This window comes from Hylobates moloch, unplaced genomic scaffold, assembly GCF_009828535.3.
Source record: "Hylobates moloch isolate HMO894 unplaced genomic scaffold, HMol_V3 SCAFFOLD_14, whole genome shotgun sequence".
Lineage (NCBI taxonomy): Eukaryota > Metazoa > Chordata > Mammalia > Primates > Hylobatidae > Hylobates > Hylobates moloch.
The window spans coordinates 14,905,927-14,928,895 of record NW_026652289.1 but is presented as its reverse complement, the minus strand read 5'-3'; the positions used below and the strand labels follow the sequence as shown (position 1 = coordinate 14,928,895).

Sequence of the window (22,969 nt, the reverse complement as noted above, 5' to 3'; positions counted from 1 at the left end):
TTCTTTACCTTAAAACACAAAGAAAAATAAACTTACCGTAAGTATCAGCAGCTGTATCTGACTTCTCAATGTGGATGCTCTGAGTGACTTTTGGACAGATTTCAATTTCTTTGTACAGCTGAAAGTTACAAAGGGGAATCTAATTAGAATTTCATTATAACTAACTTTTAAAAATGGTCATCATTTCATAAATCTATTTTTTCACAATTGATACGTGAATTTGCACTTTACAATCTTATCATTAAACGGAAGTCATTAAAAGTAAAAAGTTAAAAGTAAAAACTTCCAGCTGTCATCCTCAAACGTGGCACAGTGTGGTTTCTAAGTAATTCCTCCACATCACTCTCTCTGTCTATTCCTACCCAGTGTCTACCACAGACCTGAAAAATAATGCTAAAGTAATGGAGATCTCTAGTTGCGGGGAGAAAAAAGTTTATTAAAATCAGTTAGAGGTTATAAAGATCTTGGTATGGAATTCATGGAAATAAGATAAATCTCTATGCTTCCATTCAAAAAGTTCACCATAGTACAAATAAGAGACGAATGATAGCATTGAAACAGAAAACAAATTACGTAAAGGAGGATATTCTTTTTTTAGCCACTGAACTGTATTGAAATTAGCTAGAAAACTGAAGTACACAAATTAATCAGCCCTCTAAAAGCCCAAGAAAGGAAATAACTTATGACTAAGTCCTCAAAAGCAATTGCAACAAAAATGAAAATGGAAAAGGGGGACCTAATTAAACTAAAGAGCTTCTGCACAGAAAAGGAAACTGTCAATAAACAGACAACCTACAGTATGGGAGAAAATATTTGCAAACTGTGCATCTGACAAAGGTGTAATATCCAGAATCTATAAGGAACTTAAATCAACAAAAAATGAATAATCTAGATACCACTCACACCATCAGGATGGTATTATTAAAAATCAAAAAAAAAATCTGGTGAGGCTGCAGAGAGAAGGAACCTTTCTTTTTTTTTTACAGATTGTTGCTCTGTTGCCCAGGCTGGAGTGCAGTGGCACAATCTCGGCTCACTGCAACCTCCATCTCCCGGGTTCAAGCAATTCTCCTGCCTCAGCCTCCTGAGTAGCTGGGATTACAGGCGTTTGCTACCACATCTGGCTTTTTTTTTTTTTTTTTTTTTTTTTTTTGTATTTTTAGTGGAGTCGGGGTTTCGCCATGTTGGCCAGGCTAGTCTCGAACTCCGACCTCAAATGATCCGTCCGCCTCAGCCTCCCAAAGTGCAGGAATTACAGGCGTGAGCCACCATGCCCGGCAGAGAAGGAAACGCTTACACACTGTTGTTGGGAATGTAAATTAGTTCAGCCACTGTGGAAAGCAGTTTGGAGATTTCTCAAAGAACTTAGAACTACCACTTGACTCAGCAATCCCATTACTTGGTATATATCCAAAAGAAAATAAATCATTCTACCAAAAAGACACGTGTACTTGTATGTTCATTGCAGCACTATTCACAATAGCAAAGATGTGGAATCAATCTATATGCCCATCCAGGGTGGACTGGATAAAGAAAATGTGGTACATGTGTATACCACAGAATACTATGTAGCCATGAAAAAGAACAAAATCATGTCCTTTGCAGCAACACGGATGCAGCTGGAAGCCATTATCCTACTTGAATTAACACAGGAACAGAAAACCAAATACCTTCTCACTTACAACTAGGCGCTAAACAATGAGTACTCATGGACATAAAAATGGCAACAATAGATACTGGGGACTACTAGAGGGGGAAGGCAGGAGGAGGACAAGGGTTGTGAGACTAACTGCTGGGCACTAGGCTTACTACCTAGGTGACAGGATCAACAGTACCCTAAACCTCAGCATCATGCGATATACTCAGGTAACAAACCTGCACATGTGCCCCTTGAATCTAAAATAAGAGTTAAAATTATTAGAAAATTTTTTTAAACAAAAAACGCTGGAAAAAGAGCTTTGTACAAAGTCAAGATAAGAATCATGCAGAGTTCACACATCATAAACGTTGTTTAAATTAATTGAAATTTCATTTTCTTTTTCGTTTGTTTTTTTTTTTTTTTTGAGACGGAGTCTCGCTCTGTCACCCAGGCTGGAGTGCAGTGGTGTGATCTTGGCTCACTGCAAGCTCCGCCTCCCGGGTTCACACCGTTCTGCCTCAGCCTCCTGAGTAGCTGGGACTACAGGCGCCCGCCACCATGCCCGGCTTTTTTTTTGTATTTTTAGTACAGACGGGGTTTCACCGTGGTCTCGATCTCCTGACCTCCTGATCCGCCCGCCTCGGCCTCCCAAAGTGCTGGGATTACAGGCGTGAGCCACTGCGCCCGGCCGGATATTTCATTTTCATATGTCAAGATCTATCAAGACAATAACATACGGAGTTCTGACCATGTGTCACGCCTCTCGCACTAACTCCATGAGACAAGCGTGATGTCCATTTTACAAATAAAGGCAAGAGCCTAAAGAGAAAGTACTTTCCTAAATTCAGACCAGTTCATGCACAGCTGGGATCATGAACCCAGGTCTCACTGGCTCTAGAGCCGCGTTCTTTCCACTACACTACGATGCCTCCCAGATCAGCCTTCACTGGAACACAGGGTATGAAAGCAAAGGGAACCTACCCTCTTAGGTCAGTCAAAGGTTCAAATCCAAAATTTATAATAAAAACTCACAAACGAATAGATGTGTCAAATGCTCATATAGATTTTTAAAATTATTACTCTATCTTGAAAACCAATTTTGAGCCAAGGTCAATAACAAAAAATATGGCTGTTAGCACTAAAGAGAAGTCTTGATGATGATCTAAACTTGCCCGCATCCCTGACCACACAGCCATTCGTCCAGAAACAATTTTATTCAGGCAGGTAGAAAAGAGTGGCCAGTTTCTTCTCTTTATTTGCTTGGGGCATTTGAGAGGTCAGCATAATACTTGTGACTCAGGAGCCTGAGAAAGCGTTTGCTATAATAGAATGCCAAGGAATGTGGGGGATAGGAACGTGGACAGGACAGCTTGGATCCTTTTAAACACCTCAATTTAATGCAACTTCCACCAAATGCAACGTGTCAAGGGCATGACTAAATGTGGTTTTAGTGTTATACTTTAGAAATGTTTCATACAAATAAATGTACAAATGAGAAGAAATCAGTTATACCACTTTTTCATTCAGAAAATAGCCACCAAAACTCTAAATACTAAATTCAATAAGGTTTACAATATATAATCTAACACCACAGAATGCTCAAGGAAACGTTATCAACCACGTACACTTCAACTTATTAGGAGCCTTAGTTTTATTTTTTAAAACTTTAAGAGCCAAACCCTTCCTCCAGGTGGCAGTATATAACTGTTTGTTTTAATCATTTCCACAGGCTCTAGTGGGAATAGAGCTTTGTGCATAATCTTTCCTATATTTTCATAATACTACTTCCTAGTTTTCTTTGAAATTAGTGTGAATATCATTGTGTCTTTTGCTGGTCTCAGACAATAACTCAGCATCATATAGACAGGCCCGCTGGCCACAACATCCTTAGGCTGGTTGGACTAAAGCCAGGTTTAGTGAACAAAACTAAAACTATATAAAATTTCAAGAAGGGTTTGTACTTTAAAATATATTTTCAATGCAACCACAATATCTGGAACTAGAAATCTGGAAATTCAGTAGTTTTATACATAAATGCACTTAATGATGAAATAGCTCACATCTTCCCTTTCTTTTATTAAATCGATAATGTTGCAACTTTCCCTGTTTTCAAAAACCGGATGAGAAGATCACCAGATTTTAAGAAACAAATTGCTTACCTAGGACTCTTGAGTTCTCACAAAATCAGGATCGTTTCTTCCTCTGTCTCCTTTGGGTGGCTTGGTCTGAGCCACCGTCACGCTCTTGCCTGACGATGACTCTGTACAGCCTCCTATGGGCCCTGGTTGCTCATCCTCTCATGCCCTATGGGCCACTCATCTGCCACAGTGAGCCTTTCAAAGCCAACAATGCCCTTTCTCTCTGGGGTTTCCCACGGCACTCAGGCTCTACATGGCCTATCCTTTTTCCCTCTCCCCACCATCTCCTGCATCCCCCTTTCGTGCCCTCTCCACCAATCCTCAAACACCAGGTAAGCCACCTCCACCATCGCCACCCTCCCCCTGCCTGGGCCGTAGCCAGCTTTGTTCTCTCAGCCTAGAACTTTTTTTTTTTTTTTTTTTTTGAGACAGAATCTGGCTTTGCCACCCAGGCTGGTGTGCAGTGGCACGATCTTGGCTCCCTGTAACCTCCGCCTCCCGGGTTCAAGCAATTCTCCTGCCTCAGCTTCCTGAATAGCTGGAACTATAGGCGTGTGCCACCATGCCTGGCTAATTTTTGTACTGTTAGCAGAGACGGAGTTTCAGCATGTTGGCCAAGCTGGTCTCGAACTCCTGACCTCAGGGGATCCGCCTGCCTCAGCCTCCCAAAGTGCTGGGATTACAGGCATGAGCCACCGTGCCTGGTCAGCCTAGAACACTTGTCTGCAAAATACCTCTATGATTCCACTCCCTCACTTCACTCACTCACCCTGTTCAAACATCACATTAAAAAAAAGAAACACGAAAAATAAATAAAATAAAATAAAATAGCAACAAGACCCACTGCAGATGTGCCATCTCCCTCTCTCTACTTGCCCCAACTTCTTGTCTCTCCAGGCTTTGAACATTCCCTGACATATTACACATTCACATGTATTTTTCCTTGTTTCTGCAAACTTGAATACGGATTCCACCGGGGCAGAATTGTTTTGGTGCATCCCCAGTGCCTAGAGCAGCTAGAATAGAGCCAGGCATGCAAATGCTAAAAAAAATTTGCTAGATGATAGCTGGGTGTGGTGGTGGGGCAACTGTAGTCCCAGCTACTTGGGAGGCTAAGGCAGCAGAATTGCTTGAACCCAGGAGGCAGAGGTTGCAGTGAGCCGAGACTGTCCCACTGCACTCCAGCCTGGGCAACAGAATGAGACTCTATTTCAAAAAAATAAAAAATAATTAAAAAAATATTTGCTGGATGAGTGAATAAATAAATTGATCAGCGTTTCTGCAAACTTTATTTCTACCTGTCACTTTATAAAAAAACACATTTAGTGTGGGTTTTTGAAAAGAGCTTCCATAGACTACAATCATGTATATGATCATTCCATGGACCAGACCCAACAAACAAGTCATCGTGAAAAAGTGGCTAAACAGGTATTACTTCTATTAGAAACACAACCAGCAAAGCGGATAAATCAACGGCTAACTATTCCTGGTCATTCATAAGCAAGAGAATCCCCTGACCCCCAAAATAAACATACTAGACCCTCCAAAAAGATCTTTAAAATATGGTACATACTTTTGCTAATAACTATTGGTCTTAGTACTAAAGACTGTTTGACAAAACAATGGCATAGAATACAATATTTTGGGAGAGTCATACATGAATGAGTCATTTATAGGGAAATGGCTTGTAACACTTGAAGCTTCCCATGTCCATCAAAATCAAAATGGAGGTGAGCCAGGGAAACCAATTAACCGTGTGTGGTCTGACGCATACTCAGTAAGGGACAAGACACTGAATACCTGCAGACTCTCAAAAAGCATCCAGGAATGCTGTTCAGAAACCCCCTGTCTCAGAATGATGCTATGCCCAGCTTAATGGCCTAAAGCAGGGATTCAAAACCAGGGACCCATGGATAGAGTTCAAGTGGTGTGTGAATGTGGATGATAAAAAACAGTGATATTGGCTGGGAGCGGCGGCTCACGCCTGTAATCCCAGCACTTTGGGAGGCCAAGACAGGTGGATCACGAGGTCAGGAGTTCAAGACCAGCCTGGCCAAGATGGTGAAACCCCGTCTCTATTAAAAATACAAAAATTAGCCAGGCGTGGTGGTGGGCGCCTGTAATCCCAGCTACTCAGGAGGCTGAGGCAGGGAGTTGTTTGAACCCAGGAGGCGGAGGTTGCAGTTAGCCAAGATTGCACCACTGCACTCCAGACTGGGTGACAGAACAAAACTTCATCACAGAAAAAAAAAAAAAGTGATATCTTTATGTTTACAAACCTTAAACTGAAAATCAGCATTTCCTTTTATCCTAAATGAAGGTAGGCAACAAACATAGTAATAGTAGCAGTGCCTGTGACTCCATCACGAATAGAAATCACAGTTATTTTCATATCATGTTTTAGCTGCTGCTAATGTCTCAAAATATTATTTATGCTCATCGTTACCTCAGAACAGTGGTAGCTATTAGATCTACCGCTAGGTCTTGTAATTTAATGGTCTGGCTATTAGGTCTATGTCTACCTATTAAGTCTTATAATTTAATGAGCTAATAAATAAGAAAATATATTACCTATAATTCAAAAAATATTTTTGAGAACCATTTCAATATATTTAGGGCACAGATAATCCTATGTATTCTATTTTATGCGATTGAAAATATCATTCTGAGAAGGAGTCTGGAGGCTCCACCAGGCTACCAAAAGTATCCAAAGGACAAAATAGTTAAGAACCTTGGTCAAAATAGAGGTTTTGCAAGACTGTGGCATTTGCATCCTTAGAGATCTATGGGCTGGAGACCTTCTGCAACAGGCCAAGAAATAATACGATGGTCTCCCTGTACTTTAGATTCTTTTAAAATACATATATAGCTATCTGCATACAAAAATTGTAGATCCAAACAGACTAAGCTTGGCACACCTTAGTTTCCTATGTTGAAGGAGACCACACAATGGGCAAGGCTTAAAAATAATAAATGAGTCCATATAATTTCAAAAACTATGTCTGAAGTACCTATACCTCTTATGTGTAAAATATGAGGAACATGGAACCTGGTTAGGTATGATCCCTGTAATTCAGGATGCAAAATATTCATTGACCCCAAGATGCAAAATATATAATCTAATAACTCTTCCAGTGTTAGCAGGAAAGCACTTCCCTTTTTTAAGTAAGAAAAAAGGGTTTTCTTTCCTTTACTCATACAGCAGCACCAAGACTGGCCTTTTCCCCAGGCCAGAAAAAGAATACATCAGCAGCCGGGCGCGGTGGCTCACGCCTGTAATCCCAGCACTTTGGGAGGCCGAGGCGGGTGGATCACGAGGTCAGGAGATCGAGACCACGGTGAAACCCCGTCTCTAAAAATACAAAAAAAATTAGCCGGTTGCAGTGGCGGGCGCCTGTAGTCCCAGCTACTCAGGAGGCTGAGGCAGGAGAATGGCGTGAACCCAGGAGGCGGGGCTTGCAGTGAGCCGAGATCGCGCCACTGCACTCCAGCCTGGGCGACAGAGCAAGACTCCGTCTCAAAAAAAAAAAAAAGAATACATCAGCCCTCTCTGTTAAATGTACTGAACACAGAACAGTTACTGATTTAAGTGACAGTTGAAAAAGGGCTCATTATTTTGATAATCTATTGCATAACATGCTAAAAGTGTTACAAAAGCACACCCTCTCTTCTATTTCCTTAAAAGCCCTTAAAGGGGCACAAGGTAACTTTTCAGGTAACAGAAATGTTCCAAAGCATGATGGCAGCAGTGGAAACAAGACTGCATACATCTGTCAAAACTCATCGAGTTGTGTCCTTAAAGTTGGCGAGAGTTTTCTTAAATGTAAAGTATACCTCAATAAAGTCGACAAAAAACACAATTTCCTAGTCATTTTTAAATCATGCTTCCCTTTTCCAAAAAGAGAATAATACTTGGGTTTAAATGTTCAGTTCCGCTTTCCGTAGTGAAACCCTGTCTGAAGTCACTGTTATTCACACATCCATGGCAAGCAGTCAGAGCCCCCAGAGGAATGACTAAGTACAGAGAGAACACAGGAACTCCAAAATAGAGGCGCCTTGCTCCCAAAATGTTTCTTTCCTGGAACTGACAAACACACCACTTTGCTAAAGAGCAAAGAGCTTGTCACTGGGCTTATTGCAATAACAACCATTGTAATTTACCAAATAAGCATATTATCTCTAATCTTTGTAAAATCCTAGAAATTGAGGATTAGCATTTCATTTTTTTTTTCTTGGCCAGTTCCACATGATTAGTAAGCAGGTCTAATTCAGAACCCCAGTCCCATAAGTATGTTCAAACTCAAATATATGTAAATGTCCCCGAGAAGCTATATAAATACAGTTCCAAAAGACTAGGACATAGATGGCAGCTTTTTTCACCCAACAAGATTTGACCCAGCAGTTTCAACATGCCTACGGATGTCACACAAAATTAGAGTTAGCACTGTTTTCTGTAATGACAACCAGCTGATTTTTAAGTCACCAATTTAAAATAAAAGACTGGCCGTGCGCAGTGGCTCACGCCTGTAATTCCAGCACTTTGGGAGACTGAGGTGGGAGGATCACTTGAGCCCAGGAGTTCAAGACCAGCCTGGGCAACAAAGCAGAATCCTGCCTCTACCAAAAAAAAAAAAAAAAAAATTATTTTAAAATAAAAGTTCGTCAGCCATGGAGCTGTGTGCCTGTGGTTCCAGTTCCTCAGGAGGCTGGCACAGGAGGATCACTTAAGCCTAGTAGTTCAAGGTTGAGGTGAGCTATGATCACACCACTGTACTCCATCCAGCCTCGGTGACAGAATGAGATCCTCTCTCTAAACAACAAAATAAAAAATACTAAAATACAATAAAATAAAAGATTGCCAATGCAAGGAAAGCTAGCATTATAATAATGACTAAAGTTCTATCTAAGAGATAGCTCTAGATTTTGATTTTTCATGATAGCACTGCAGTGCTTCGTGCGTAAACAAAGGTGGTCATTCCACTCTGGAATACTGAGCTAAGTAAGGCCATCTCCACCAACTTAAGCGCTATGAATGAAGCTCATTTATTTTTGAACTCGTTCCACTCCACCAACTACAATTAACACAAGAACACTCATAATTTGAAGATAATCTGCCACAAAATGTGCTTGGACAACAGTCATAACATTACCAGCTCATAGATGTCTTCCTCGGGCTGTGGAACATAGTGCTGCATTTTGTTTTCTATTAGAAATTTCAGGCGCAGGTAATGAGCAGAATGATCCAGTTGATGTGTCTGGGACAAAAAAAGAAAGAAAGAAAGAAAATGCCTGTTCAATAGTAAATAGGCATAATTAGTTCTCCACCAACGTATTAGGTATTCCCACGACCAATAGAGTTTTTTTTTGTTTGTTTTTTTGTTTTGTTTTGTTTTGTTTTGAGATGGAGTTTCACTCTTGTCGCCCAGCCTGGAGTGCAATGGCACAATCTCGGCTCACTGCAACCTTCGCCTCCTGGGTTCAAGCGATTCTCCTGCCTCGGCTTCCTGAGGAGCTGGGGTTACAGGCACCCACCACCACGCCCAGCTGATTTTTGTGTTTTTAGTGGAGATGGGGTTTCACTATATTGGCCAGGCTGGTCTTGAACTCCTGATCTCAGGTGATTCACTCGCCTTGGCCTCCCAAAGTGCTGGGATTACAGGTGTGAGCCACTGCGCCCGGCCCAATAGAGATTTGATACTAAATGGGGATAATAAGGTTTCTATACTTCTTAAAAAGTTTGCATCGTAAATGCAAACTTTTAAAATAACTTTCATTGAACACATTGGTAACATTCCAAGGGTATGATTCAATGGAATCATACCCTTGATTCAATGGAATCAAGGGTAGGATTCAATGGAAACAAGGGACTCACATCTCCACGTCTCCTTATTTGATTCATTGTGCTCTCTAACACTGGTAAAATTTTCAACAAAACACAGCAGATCAAAAAGGTTCTTAAATATAACTTCATAGATAGGTCATTAAAGAAAAGGGTAACAAGAAAGGCAAGAAAATACTGTATTCACAATGAGAGAAAAAAGCTGTGCCCGGGCAAAGTTGTTTTTTTAACCACATGGGGACAGTGGGACAGTTGTTAACAGTCCATTTGCAAGCGAGTCAGTGTGAAGACAAGGCTTTTGGACTTCAGTCTTATTTATATACTCCCCAAGTGAGGCTCCCTCCGGGGGCAGTGCTAATAGGCATGTGTCCAACTATGGAAACACACTGAATGACTCGCTCAAAGAAAACAATTCTAAAATTGAAATTTTCAAGGCTTCTCCTTTGGTCCAGGATGGGACAACAGATTTTTTTTTTTCTGTCTAAAAAGTAATCCTTGAATTAATTTTGAGGAATAAGTAATAATACCAACATGGTTTTATAAATCATTCTCAGTAGAGCGTCAAGAGGATACAGGGAAAAAAGAAAATGCTTTCCGAAAGTTACACGGCAACATGAAAATATATTGCTAGAGAGAAAATGTTTAAACCAAGTGATTTTTTTAAGCATCCTTATCTTTTAGAGATACATCCTAAAGCGCTAATAGATAGAAATTATATAATGTCTGGAATTTGCTTCCAAAATAAATAAGAGTTGGGGGTGGGAGTGAGTAAATCGATAAAACTTAATTTGATCATTACAGATGCTAGGTGATAGATACATGAGAATTTATTACATTGTTCCCTACTTTTATACAAATTGGACATTTTTCACAAAATAAATATAAAACCTCTTCACATTCAAAGCTTTGCAGGTGAGAATTATTTCAAAATAAATAAAATTAATTTTAACTGGTTCAGTACTCTTTCTACTTACCCCACCCTCAAAATAATATTTTTAAAGCCAAACTAACAGCATTCCAATAATTATTCCAGTAATATATATTCAGTTACACCTAACGAACTCTTAGATACACCAGATATCGTGTGCAGTAGTGAGAATACAGAAACTAATACAACATAAATGCAGTCTTCAGGAGTGTCTGCAGCTGCAGGTAAAAGCTATGTAGATGTGGGAGGTGAGGCAGCAGTGGTTTAGCATTTTAAATAAATAATTTAAATATTTAAATATTAAATATTGCAGGACAGGCAACCTGCATTCTTGCAAAAGCACATTTCCAGAAAGTGGAAATGAGTTTGCTCTGAACACATAGCAGAAGGATAAAGTTTTCTATCAGTGCTTCTTGGGAGCCCCCACCTTTCTCCTCTCCTGAGTAATATGATAGTTTGCAGCCTGCTGTGCCAGACACAGATGCCATTCACCGAACACGTCCCAGTGCACCTGGCTTTTGTCCTTTCACTGCCTATATTTGAGACCAGATGCTCAATGTCTGACAGATCCAAGATTGTTGATGTCAAAGATAATAAGGCTGGAGGCGAAAGCCCAGGGAAACATAAAACAGGGACTTTTTAAGTGTGCTACTTACTGCTGGAGAATCATCAAGATAAATAAACAACAACAAAATACTAATATTTAGGGTGAAGTGATGAGCAAGAAAAGTTTTCCTAAGAGAGATCGAAGCTGCAAATGCTTCCCACCTACCTGGGTCCTCACTGAAATCTTTAATTAGAAGCAAAAATTTTGGTTCACCATCTGTTTCCGACTGAGGCGGAAGGGAAAGAAATGAAATTTCATGGGTTCTTAGTAACAGGAACAAATTCACTTGGAAACCTTATCATCATCATTAATAAACACTTTGTGGGCACTCCTTAATGAGACTGCCACTGAAACAGACTGTCTTCCAGAAATCAGGCCAAAACAGCAACCTCACCTAAGAAGATTCTGGTTCCTGAAACTTCAGTGTGAGAGACAGCCCACTGTCAGGCACAAATAGCCTAAGGTGTTCCTGGTGTGGACCGCGGAGAACTCCAGCATCCCCTAAATGCTACAGTACTGAAAACATTTATACAAACATGCAGAGAATGTCAAGGCACCTCATTTAAATTGTGTAATGCATTGCAGAGAACTAAAGAATGATAAATATAGCAATGGTAATAAGAATGATTCTTGGCTGGGCGCGGTGGCTCGTGCCTGTAATCCCATCACTTTGGGAGGCCAAGGTGGGCTAGTTGCTTGAGCCCTGGAGTTTGACCAGCCTGGGTAACATGGTGAAACCCTGTCTGTATCAAAAATACAAAAATTAGCCACGCATGGTGGGGTGAGCCTGTAGTCCCTGTAGGCTACTCAGGAAGTTGAGGCGGGAGGATTGCTTGAGCCTGGGAGGGCAAGGCTGCAGTGAGCTATGACTGCACCACTGTACTTCAGCAGGGGGATAGAGTGAGACCCTGTCTCAAAAAAATAAATAAATAAGTAAAAGGAAAAAAAGATTCTTGCCACCAACCATCATATTTTTCAAACTTCTTTAAGTTACAATAATGTCTTGATAACTTTAAAAAATAAAAATCAGCACAAGCAGCAAACATGAAAATTAAAATGGTCTTACTTGTAACTTAAGAGCCCTAATTTTGGTCCGTAAATAGTTACTCTCAAAACAGGACACTGGATCAAAATATATACCAGTGTGTCTTATTATTTTGGTAAAAGTTTCTGAATTATGAGCCCTTGTTAATCATGGCTGGTCTAACATAAAAAGAAAATCCTAATGAATTAATTAAATCAGATCCTCAGAACGATCAAGAAGAATTTTATGCTCCTTAGATACCTGTTAGTCAATATCAAAGCAAGTCAAACAACTAACCATGTTCAGAATACATCTTTGTGCAAAGGAATTTCCTTAATGAATATTTAAACATAGTAATTCTAAACGTGTGGCCTTGCTTTAGACATAGACATAAATGTGTGGCCTTGCTTTAGACATAAAACATTCAAGTGAAAATTCAAAAGAAAATTGAGACTTGTAAAACATTCAAGGAAAATTCAGTTAGGAAAAAATTTAAATGGTATAAATTTGTTTTCCAATGTACATGTACTTAAGTTACTTAGCATTTGATTCATTTTGAGGCAATGCAGCCACAAATTATACCCTAAGTATTACAGTACAACAATTTTTAGTTTAGTTGGCATAATTTTTTAAATTCACATATTACTATGACTATTTCAAAGGATGAAACAGCAAAACACAATGTAGATATTTTCAGTAAATAGTTTGCACCAATTAAAATAGATAACATGTCTCAGAATTTACTGCCTTAGAGCTCCTAATCCATTATGTTTTGCTCTTCTATTTCTCTTCATATTCTTCCATTTCAGTCAAACTTCTAGAAGACACACAAACATGCAATTACTGCATACAGAAATACAAACATGTAGTCACTGCATACAGAAATATGTATCCACATACACACACACACCAAAGTGCTATTGTAGAATTTCTAAAGATATTTTCCCTCCCCTTCAAAGTAACCTTTTCTTTCTTTAAACGCCAATGGTTATAGCATATCCAAAGCCATAGCTGACGTAGTAAAAGCATGAAATAAAACTGACACATGGTCATATGTGAATAATATCAGTAGGTATAAATGAATGAAAATATGTTGCAATTATTTTTGTAGTTGTTAACGATCAGAATATATCCAAAACCTATAGGCCAACATGGTTACCTGCTATAGTTAGCAACAATCATTCCAGTAACATCTCTGACATGAATTGTACATGAAATGACGATCTTGAAACATTTACTATACCAGAACTTGACTGGTGCTCAGATGGCAGATGGCAAACTGATGTGAAATGATGTGGATCAGATAGAATAGGAAAGAGAATGAGCTGAATGCAGGAGACAGAAGAAACAGATTGATTATTAAATATTAGAGAAGGCATCTATCACCAAACATTGAGAATAACAATAATGAAACAAAAGACAGGCATTTTTACAATCATCTTTGTTTTCAATGGGGAAAAAAAAACCATTCGCCATTATATTAGATTGTTAATAACATGGGGCACTGTTTTCCCCATTATCTCCTTCCCTCTTAAGAATAAAATCAGATCCACTAATTACAATAAGGTGTTTTCCAAGGAAGAAGCAAGCTTTAGAAGGCATCTGGCCCTGAGCATACTATATCACTTTTCCTACATGGGTGCTTTTCCAAAGACCATCAATTTCTGAAATGCACACACAAGTCTTCCAGTTTTAAACTCATGAGATTTTCTCTGTGTGTGTATTTTTAGTACAGATGGGGTTTTGCCATGTTGGCCAGGCTGCTCTCGAACTCCTGGCCTCAAGTGATCTGCCCTCCTCAGCCTCCCAAAGTGCTGGGATTACAGGTGTGAGCCACCGTGCCCAGCATAAACTCATGAGATAGAAGCTTGTTCCACACCGCGTTGTCTTTGCTTTTATTTCTGTGTCTTGGTAAAAAGAAAGAAGGCCCAGGGAAAATTGGACAGGACTAACTTTTACTGTTGGAGAAAGGGATTTTGTACCTTAATGATGCCATCGGAAACCTTTCAGGTGACAGAAATAAACACTTTAAAGGGGATCAGGTCCACTACATTACCTAGATATGGTCTCTAACTGGCAATGACAATATTATTCTTCATTCCCCTAGTTTTTTCCAAAGCAAAACCTTGAAACACACGTAAAGTGGGCCAATCATTCATTGCTTCACTCACTGATCAATCTTCCACCAATTAATGGTAATTGGAAAACTTTGGCTTAACCTTCGATTCCTGATCGAGTTTAAAGCCAATGTGCACAGGATACTCCAAAGCCATGTTTTTCCTCTGGAAACACCTTCCAGAGTTGGGCTTATACAAAAAAGCCAGAAAGTCCTACTTTTAACACCTTCATCTGCAGATCTGACAATAACTCTTCAGCTCTGCAGAATGTTAATGGGTCTCTAAAGAATTGTGCTAATTATAAATAAAGAAATGCAGAAATCCTCTACAGACCAATTTTGTTAAGTAATTAACATGAAAAAATTGTGAACTGAGATACCATTATCTCCAAAAGCTAGAACCCTCATACATGAAGGATTCAAAGCACACGGAGAGGTGATATCATTTATTTTTAACATCCATGTCAGGGCTGACTTTGGTTATGGCCCAAAACAAGTGATTCTTCTATTTTTCTTCCACATACATAAGACATTTTAAGAGGCTAATTTGAGTTGGACTGTCCATTTCCCTGATTCATATGAAGAGCCATGTTTTTTCTTTAAAAAGCCATCTGTGATTTGCTTTTTAAAAATACAAAAATTGCTGATAGTAGAACTACAAAATTGAGGTACTTGCGGAGGTACTGAAAGTCATTCAGTATTTACAAACATTGTGTTGAATGATGAGATCTTTAAAACGTCATTTTACCCATCCAACTTCTTCTAGGATAAAATTGTGATAGAAAAGCTTTTCATTTTTATTGTTAACAGCCCCAAAGAAGACCAATTCACTCCCCTAAGAATATATTCTAGATTCTTCTGAGCCTTACTGATTTTCCTTCCTGAAGACTAACCCAGGTTCTGAGAGTTCTTGTGGACACCCAGCACTGCAGGATGCACACAGCTGTAGAGAAGCCAGACGTGGGCTCAGTCTCTCCTTTGCAACTGACTGTGATGTGAGTTCAGGCAAGTAGCTAAGGCCCTCTGAGCTTCACTTCCTCCATGTGTACAATGGCAAAGTCTCAGCTCTTTCTCAGGCTCAGACCTGATACGACTGCGACATAGAACTATTAATGCTACTCATTATGTAAAAATAAAAACAAGCATACAAGTAAAGTTATTCTTTCCTCTCTCTCCCCTCACTCAGGGCTATTCAGCTGGCTGCCCTTCACGGGGAAAAATGAAACCAGGTTCACTTTGAAAAAGATGAAGGCGGCCAGGCGCGGTGGCTCACGCCTGTAATCCCAGCACTTTGGGAGGCCGAGGCGGGTGGATCATGAGATCAGGATATCGAGACCATCCTGGCTAACACAGTGAAACCCCGTCTCTGCTAAAAATACAAAAATTAGCCGGGTGTGGTGGTGGGCACCTGTAGTCCCAGCTACTCGGGAGGCTGAGGCAGGAGAATGGCGTGAACCCGGGAGGCAGAGCTTGCAGTGAGCTGAGATCACGCCACTGCACTCCAGCCTGGGCAACAGAGCGAGACTCCGTCTCAAAAAAAATAAATAAATAAAATAAAAATAAAAAGATCAAGGCATTTCTTCCATGGTTTAAGGTGAAAGTAGAGAAAAGGAGCTCAATCATTTGTCATGTTTCTAAAAAGGCTAATTCTGTGTTTACAAAAGAAGAATTTCCCACCAATGAAGGTCAAACTTCTATTTCCTTCCATTTTCCCCAATTCTAAAGATGCCCATAGTGTATCAGTTACTGATTAAAGAGCAGGTGACAGAACAGTACCCATAATATGATGCCATTGAACACATGTATCTGCATGTGTGTGGAAAAAAGAATGAATGGTCAAACGTCAAAATCTTTGCAATGGTTATTTCTGGATTTCGTGAATAAGAGTGGCCTTAATTTTCTGTTGTGTTCTTCACCTAGATTTTCTAAAAGGTTTGCAATGAGCATGTGATATGTGCATTAGAAATCTATCAAACACACACGTTGAAAGATGCTACTGAGAAGAGTTCCTCTCCTCCCAAAGGTGAAGCATTCACTAATATAATTATGAATATTATCACAAAGGAATGCAATGCTGCTCTGAAATGAAAGGGAGGTGTGTTTTAAGCACCTTCCTCTCCCACACAACTCTGGGTTTCCACACATGCCTTAGAAGATTCCTACACCCCATTCTGCTCTTCTTGGAGAAACAACCCAAAGCAGCTCCATACCTTGCAAATCAGCTCCAGGGTGTCCCGTGCAGTGTCCCCTGGCCGGACGACTGTCAGGGCAGGCTGATTATTGGGCAGACAGAACCAGGATGGAGTGAAATACTCGTGGACCCAAATGTCGCAGTCAGGGTTGTGCTGGTGAACATTAGGTAAGACCACTTCTTTCTCCCTCTATAACAAGAAATAAAGTTAGCAGGGCAGCAGCAGTGGAGCTCTGACAACCCTAGATCCCCAGACTGCACACAGGAATCACCGATTCCCATGAAAACAGCCCAGGGCAGAAGCGGAGGCAGTGGTGGGAGGCAGGGTAACCCTTGGAGAGAGAGAAACTACTGAGAAAGCAGATTTATGGTGCAATGGGGAGATTTCAAACTTCAGCTGTGAGGCAGGCTTCACACCTGGCCCACAGCATCCATAGGTGATCACGGCATGAATAAGTGGTCATCAAAATTTAGAAGAAAAGAAAGAAAAAAGAAAGAAAGAAAGAAAGAGAGAGAGAGAGAAAGAAAGAAAGAAAGAAAGAGAGAGAAAGAAAGGAAGAAAGAAAGGAAGGAAGGAAAGAGAGAGAGAAAGAAAGGAAGGAAGGAAGGAAGGAAGGAGAAAGAAAGAAAGAAAGAAAGAAAGAAAGAAAGAAAGAAAGAAAGAGAGAGAAAGAAAGAAAGAAAGAAATTAAGAAAGAAAGAGAGAGAGGGAGGGAGGGAGGGAGAGAGGGAAGGAAGGAAGGAAGGAAGGAAGGAAGGAAGGAAGGAAGGAAGGAAGGAAGGAAGGAAGGGAAAGAAAGAAAGAAAGAAAGAAAGAAAGAAAGAAAGAAAGAAAGAAAGAAAGAAAGTAAGTAAGTCACCATTCAGCTCAGCTTTATGGTTCTTATTTCTTCCACAAACTCATTTCAAGTTTCAAGCAGGGAATTCCTAAAGCAAGCACATCTGCCATGAGAACTTCACAGTTCAAGGCAATGATGAAGCCCCATTCATTTTTTTTTCAAAAAGATAATGTTTTAGCACTACATATTTATATTTATAGACAGCATCATTTTTGTGCTTTCCTTGGACCTTCAGCACAACCCGACCCGGGGACAGAGACAGTTCCATTTTCTGGAGGTCAAAGAACTTAACGGATAACCTCATGGCACAATGTAGCAAAAACAAGCCTCCTTTGCTGCCATCACTGTATCCTCTCCATCACTCTGCCTGAGGACCAGGGAGTGGAATGAAGTTTGTGAACGTGGGAGAAGGGTCGGAAGTCCTCCTTTAGCAGCTGGGTTAAACCGAAGCAAGCTAAGCAGATGAAGCAGAGGATGTTCCTTAGATTGATACAATGTTAGGAGCCCCGCGAAATAAGCAAGGAAAGAATGATGTTCGATTTCAGCAATGTAAACATAATATTGATGCTCAATATATGCTAAGTAATAGGCCTTCATTATTGATTTATAACCAGGCCACTAGTTGGTAAATATGTATCTACTGATGACCAAGAACAAGGCTGGTATCCGCAAATTACAAGAAGGAAGAAATTTCCCAATGAAGGCTGAGAGGTGGTAATATAATCTCCATTCAAAAGAAGAATGGGATCCAAGAATCGGGGAAACGTTTTTGTAAAAGCCATTAAACTAAATCCAACTGGGGAAGATAATTTCAGCCTCGCCTTTGAACAGAGTTGCTTTAGCAGATAAGTTGGACTCCAGGGAAGGAACTGTCAAAAAGCAACCAACATACCTAAATCCCATTAACTATAATTGGAATATTCAGACTCTGTTCCAGTGTGCCACATTAAATAAATGCCCCTTAGCACTGGAGCAACCCAAGTTTTGCGTCGAAACACTCTGAGAACAAGGCATTCTAGCCAGGATGTGGGAGAAAGACGTATCTTGGAAAAATGGAAAACCAAAAATGTTACACAGAAATCCAATGGAAAAACTTTGGCAGTTTCCAAGTTCTGTGGTCTAGAGAAGATATCTCAGTATTAAATGTGGACTAATAATGGTATGCAAGATGAACTGGCCAACCTCAGAAATGACCAAGTTAACATCAAAAACTATGCTTGGATTGCACATAGGCCCAAAAACTGAATTTCTTCAAATTTCATCAGAGACAGATGCTCAGACAGTGGCCATGGATGAGTATTTCCAAGGACAGTGGCCTTTATATCCAGGATAGCATCATTCATGAGTAGTTTGGGTATGAAGGAAAGAAAAGGCCTTCCCATGGCCACTCTTCTCTCTTCCCCCTCTAGTAGCAGAACTCCCCATGGCACTCTGGATTCTGAAGCTCAGCTCCATCTACAACACGGGGCTGAGCCACTGATGACTGACACTACTTGGTTGCATGGCAACTGAGGGCTGAATTCTGTCATATTGATTCTGAGCCCGAGAACCAGAGGATCACACCAAGGTCACATTATCAACATCAGACCACCCCACATCCCCCACACAAACAGGCTCCCAGTATCACTACCAGGGTCTTGAAAACAAGAGACGTCTATTTATTTAGAGGCTGAAAAAAGTGGCCAATTAAAAAAAAAAATCAGTATTTTTATGGGCTTTCAATCAGAGCAGTTTGAAAGTCCCTGTTAAATCCAAGCACAAGGCTGAACCAAGTCTGTGAATCTTTTTTTTTTTTTTTTTTTCTGAGACAGTGTCTTGCTCTGTTGTCCAGGCTGGAGTGCAGTGGCTCCATCTCCACTCACTGCAAGCTCTGCCTCCTGGGTTCATGCCATTCTGCTGCCTCAGCCTCCCGAGTAGCTGGGACTACAGGCGTCCAGCTAATTTTTTTTTTTTTTTTTTTTTTGTATTTTTAGTAGAGACGGGGTTTCACCATGTTAGCCAGGATGGTCTCGATCTCCTGACCTCGTGATCCACCCGCCTCGGCCTCCCAAAGTGCTGGGATTACAGGTGTGAGTCACCGCGCCCAGCCGAATCTTTAATTGAATACTTGACTTGGGAGGCAAATGCGTTTTTGTTGTTTTTCTTTTTTTAAAGAACACACTATCGGAACAGTTCTTTGAAACTAATGGGAGCAAAACAGCATGTGTGGGCAGAGAGGGAGGGTAGCAAGAACACACCTCTTGGGAAGAGAAGTTGTACGTGGAAAGAAATTGGCAACGGCATAAAATATTCAGCTATTCAGAACCCAAATTTCCTCTTACATTCTAGTTAGAAATTCACACATCAAATGGTAAGTATGGGAAATGTTATGTCAGCAAGAGAACATTCCCCCTACCACTCAGTTTTAAATATAAAATGATTTTCCATCTCTTGTTGACTTATTACATAACTTTTAAAAACTGATCTTTTCAGTTTTTAATATTGAGTTTACTTAATTTTAGTAGCTCAAGACAACCCTGCACCATGTATATGTTGATGCACTTGCGGTACTTTTAGAAAAGAAAACACATGTTTATTTTTACCTTGCCATCTGGAACAATGTCATCAAATATTCCCTCTAAAGATTTCTTTACAGCTTCGGTTCCCTCTCCAAACACCTGCATATACAAAAGTACCATCTTAAAAAGGAATCTGGGCAACAGGGCAAACAAAACGTAGGAAGGGGGAAAGAAATGGGCATGGCTATGACGAAACCTTACACACGTGTTCAGATACTCCTACATCAAATCCCAAAGCAGGTACAATAATTTATGGGAGCAGATCTGGAAAAACACATCCCTCTATCTAGATCACTTCCCTACATCTTTGACAGTTGGAAAAAAAAAAGTTTGCTCTCAAGTCTGGATAATTCATCTCTACTTAAAGAAAATAGGCTGGGCATGGTGGCTCATGCCTATAATCCCTAGCACTTTGGGTAGCTGAGGCGGGAGGACTGCTTGAGCCTAGGAGTTTGAGACCAGCCTGGGCAATATAGTTAGACCCCATCTCTACAGAAAAAAAAAAAGAATTACATTAAATTAGCCAGGCATGGTGGTGTGCACCTGCGGTCCCAGCTACTCCTGAGGCTAAGGCAGGAGGATCACAAGATCACGTCACTGCACTACAATCTGGGCAATAGAGGGAGACCTTGTCTCAAAAAAAGTAAAGAAAGAAAGACAATAGGCTAGGCGTGGTGGCTCATATCTGTAATCCTAGTACTTTGGGAGGCTGAGGCAGGAGGATTGCTAGGGCCCAGGAGTTTGAGACCAGTTTGCTCAACAGAGTGAGACCCTGTCTCTACAAAAAATTTGAAAATTAGCCATGCATAGTGGCATGCTCCTGTAGTCCCAGCTACTTGGGAAGCTGAGGTGGGAGGATCACTTGAGCCCTGGAGGTCAAGGTTGCAGTGAGCTGAGACCACACCACTGTACTCCAGACTGGGCAACAGACTGACACCTTGCATCAAAAAAAAAAAAAGAAGAAGAAGAAAAAGAAAAGAAAAGAAACTAGCAAAAGCAATGAGCTAGATAAACTCACAACGAAGCATTTCTCCTATAGCCTCATATACCCGACCAGATACTTATAGGTAAAAATCTCCTTGCTTTGTAATACTTTCTTAAGTAGAATGCGAGAATATTACAGTTTTTTTTACCTCAACATGGCAACATAGGGGTTTTTTTAATTAAAAAAAAGAAAATTGTCTCCTCCTTGAAATGTAATCAATCCTGCTAACTTAAAGATACCATGAAAACTAGAATAGGGTAACAATGTCACTAGGTAAGGAAACTCATGGATATGAGGAATTTTGTGATTATCCCTAAAACAAGAATGTAGTATCAGGATAATGTACACAATTAAGAAAAAGCCTTTCCTCCATGCAAATAAAACATACAAAAACACACAATGTTTTTAACTTTTTTTCGGTAGAGATAGGGTGCTGCTGTGTTGCCCAGGCTGGTCTCAAAGCGTCCTGGCGTCAAAGAATCCTCCCACCTTGGCCTCCTAAAGTGCTAGGATTACAGGCATGAGCCACCACCCCTGGCCAAAAGACGTAGTTTTTGTCCATTTCAAATTACAGAATTAATGACTAAATTTCTACTGGTATGTTTATGGCTAAGCAAAAGGTTCTTAAAAACTCATACTTTAAGAAAACAATTACAAGAATTGTTTCTAAGACATTACATTGTGCTTTGATTTTAGAAAAATGTTAAAACGTTCTCTTGAATTCATTTAAATTCAGTCATATCTTTCAGTAGAAATGGGCGGTAACATAACCTGTTGCCAATCAAGCAGATGCACATGAAGAAAGGGTTTTGCTAGAAAACAAGTCCAAACTGTGAAGTCCAGAAGCAGTGGGCTGAAGATACATACACAATGACACCACCACCTCCCAAAAGAAGAAGAGAAATGGGCCAGGCGCTGTGGCTCATGCCTATAATCCCAGCACTTTGGGAGGCCAAAGCGGGCAGATCACAGGGTCAGGAGTTCGAGACCATCCTGACTAACATGGTAAAACCCTGTCTCTACTAAAAACACAAAAGTTAGCCAGGCGTGGTGGTGGGCGCCTGTAATCCCAGCTGCTCAGGAGGCTGAGGCAAGAGAATCGCTTGAACCCGGGAGGCGGAGATTGCAGTGAGCTGAGATCATGCCATTGCACGCCAGCATGGGCAAAGAGTGAGACTCTGTCTCAAAAAAAAAAAAAAAAAAAAAAAAAAGAAGAGAAATGCTGATCGTTCATGTCCTCCTTTTGCAGGTTTTAACTGAGAACTATCAAGTCTCTTATGTTATTTTTCTGATGAAATGTTGACTTTCCTCCACAGTTTTTTCTTTAGATTTACATAAAAGCAAAACCCATGGAAGCAAGTTGGATGATCTGCTCTCCCCAAAGATCACAGGACAAACTGCGAAACTGCTTCAGTCTCACACTTGCTTAGCATTTGCTCATCTGCTCTCTGCAGGTTCCATCAAGGATAGGGAAATGCCACATTAAAACAGTGAGTATCAGTCAGGCACGGTGGCCCACGTCTATAATCCCAGCACTTTGGGAGGCCGAAGTGGGCAGATCACTTGAGGTCAAGAGTTCGAGACCAGCCTGGCCAACATGGTGAAACCCCATCTCTACTAAAAATATAAAAATAATTAGCTATTAGCTGCGCGTGCTGATGAGTGCCTGTAATCCCAGTTACTCAGGAGGCTGAGGCAGGAGAATCCCTTGAACTGGGAGGCAGAGGGTGCAGTGAGCTGAGATTGCACCACTGCACTCCATCCTGAATGACAGAGCGAGACTCTATCACAAACAAAACAAAACTAAAAAAACCAATGAGTATCACAGTCAGCTAAGGGACTCAGTGCATCAGCTTTCAGGACTAATCTCTTCTCTAAAATTCATTTCTTAAGTAAATTAACGGCTGGAACTGTCAGAGCAAACAAGGAGAGATCATTCTATCAAGTCAGTTGATGACGTCTTCTCACTTTGCATAAGGGCACGGGGTGAATAGGTCAAACTAGCAGTCTTAGTCATGACCTCCAAAATGCCGAAGGCCTAACTTTCCAGCCACTGTAGCCCACAAACTGGACATTCTTCTTCCGAAAGACTACAGATGCTCATG

At 40.6% G+C, this 22,969-nt stretch overlaps 1 protein-coding gene across 12 annotated transcripts in view; it reads right to left on the bottom strand.

The window, feature by feature from the left end:
* The window catches only part of TIAM1 (TIAM Rac1 associated GEF 1), a 457,120-nt gene that overhangs the window by 77,827 nt on the left and 356,324 nt on the right, over positions 1–22,969 (bottom strand). For all 12 annotated transcript variants that reach the window (XM_032174685.1, XM_032174689.1, XM_032174683.1 and 9 more), the window contains 4 exons: positions 19,904–19,978; positions 16,502–16,672; positions 8,928–9,032; positions 37–118 (listed from right to left, as the gene is read on the bottom strand). In XM_032174685.1, coding sequence (XP_032030576.1) covers positions 37–118; positions 8,928–9,032; positions 16,502–16,672; positions 19,904–19,978 — 433 coding nt within the window. The remainder of the gene's footprint in view (positions 1–36; positions 119–8,927; positions 9,033–16,501; positions 16,673–19,903; positions 19,979–22,969) is intronic.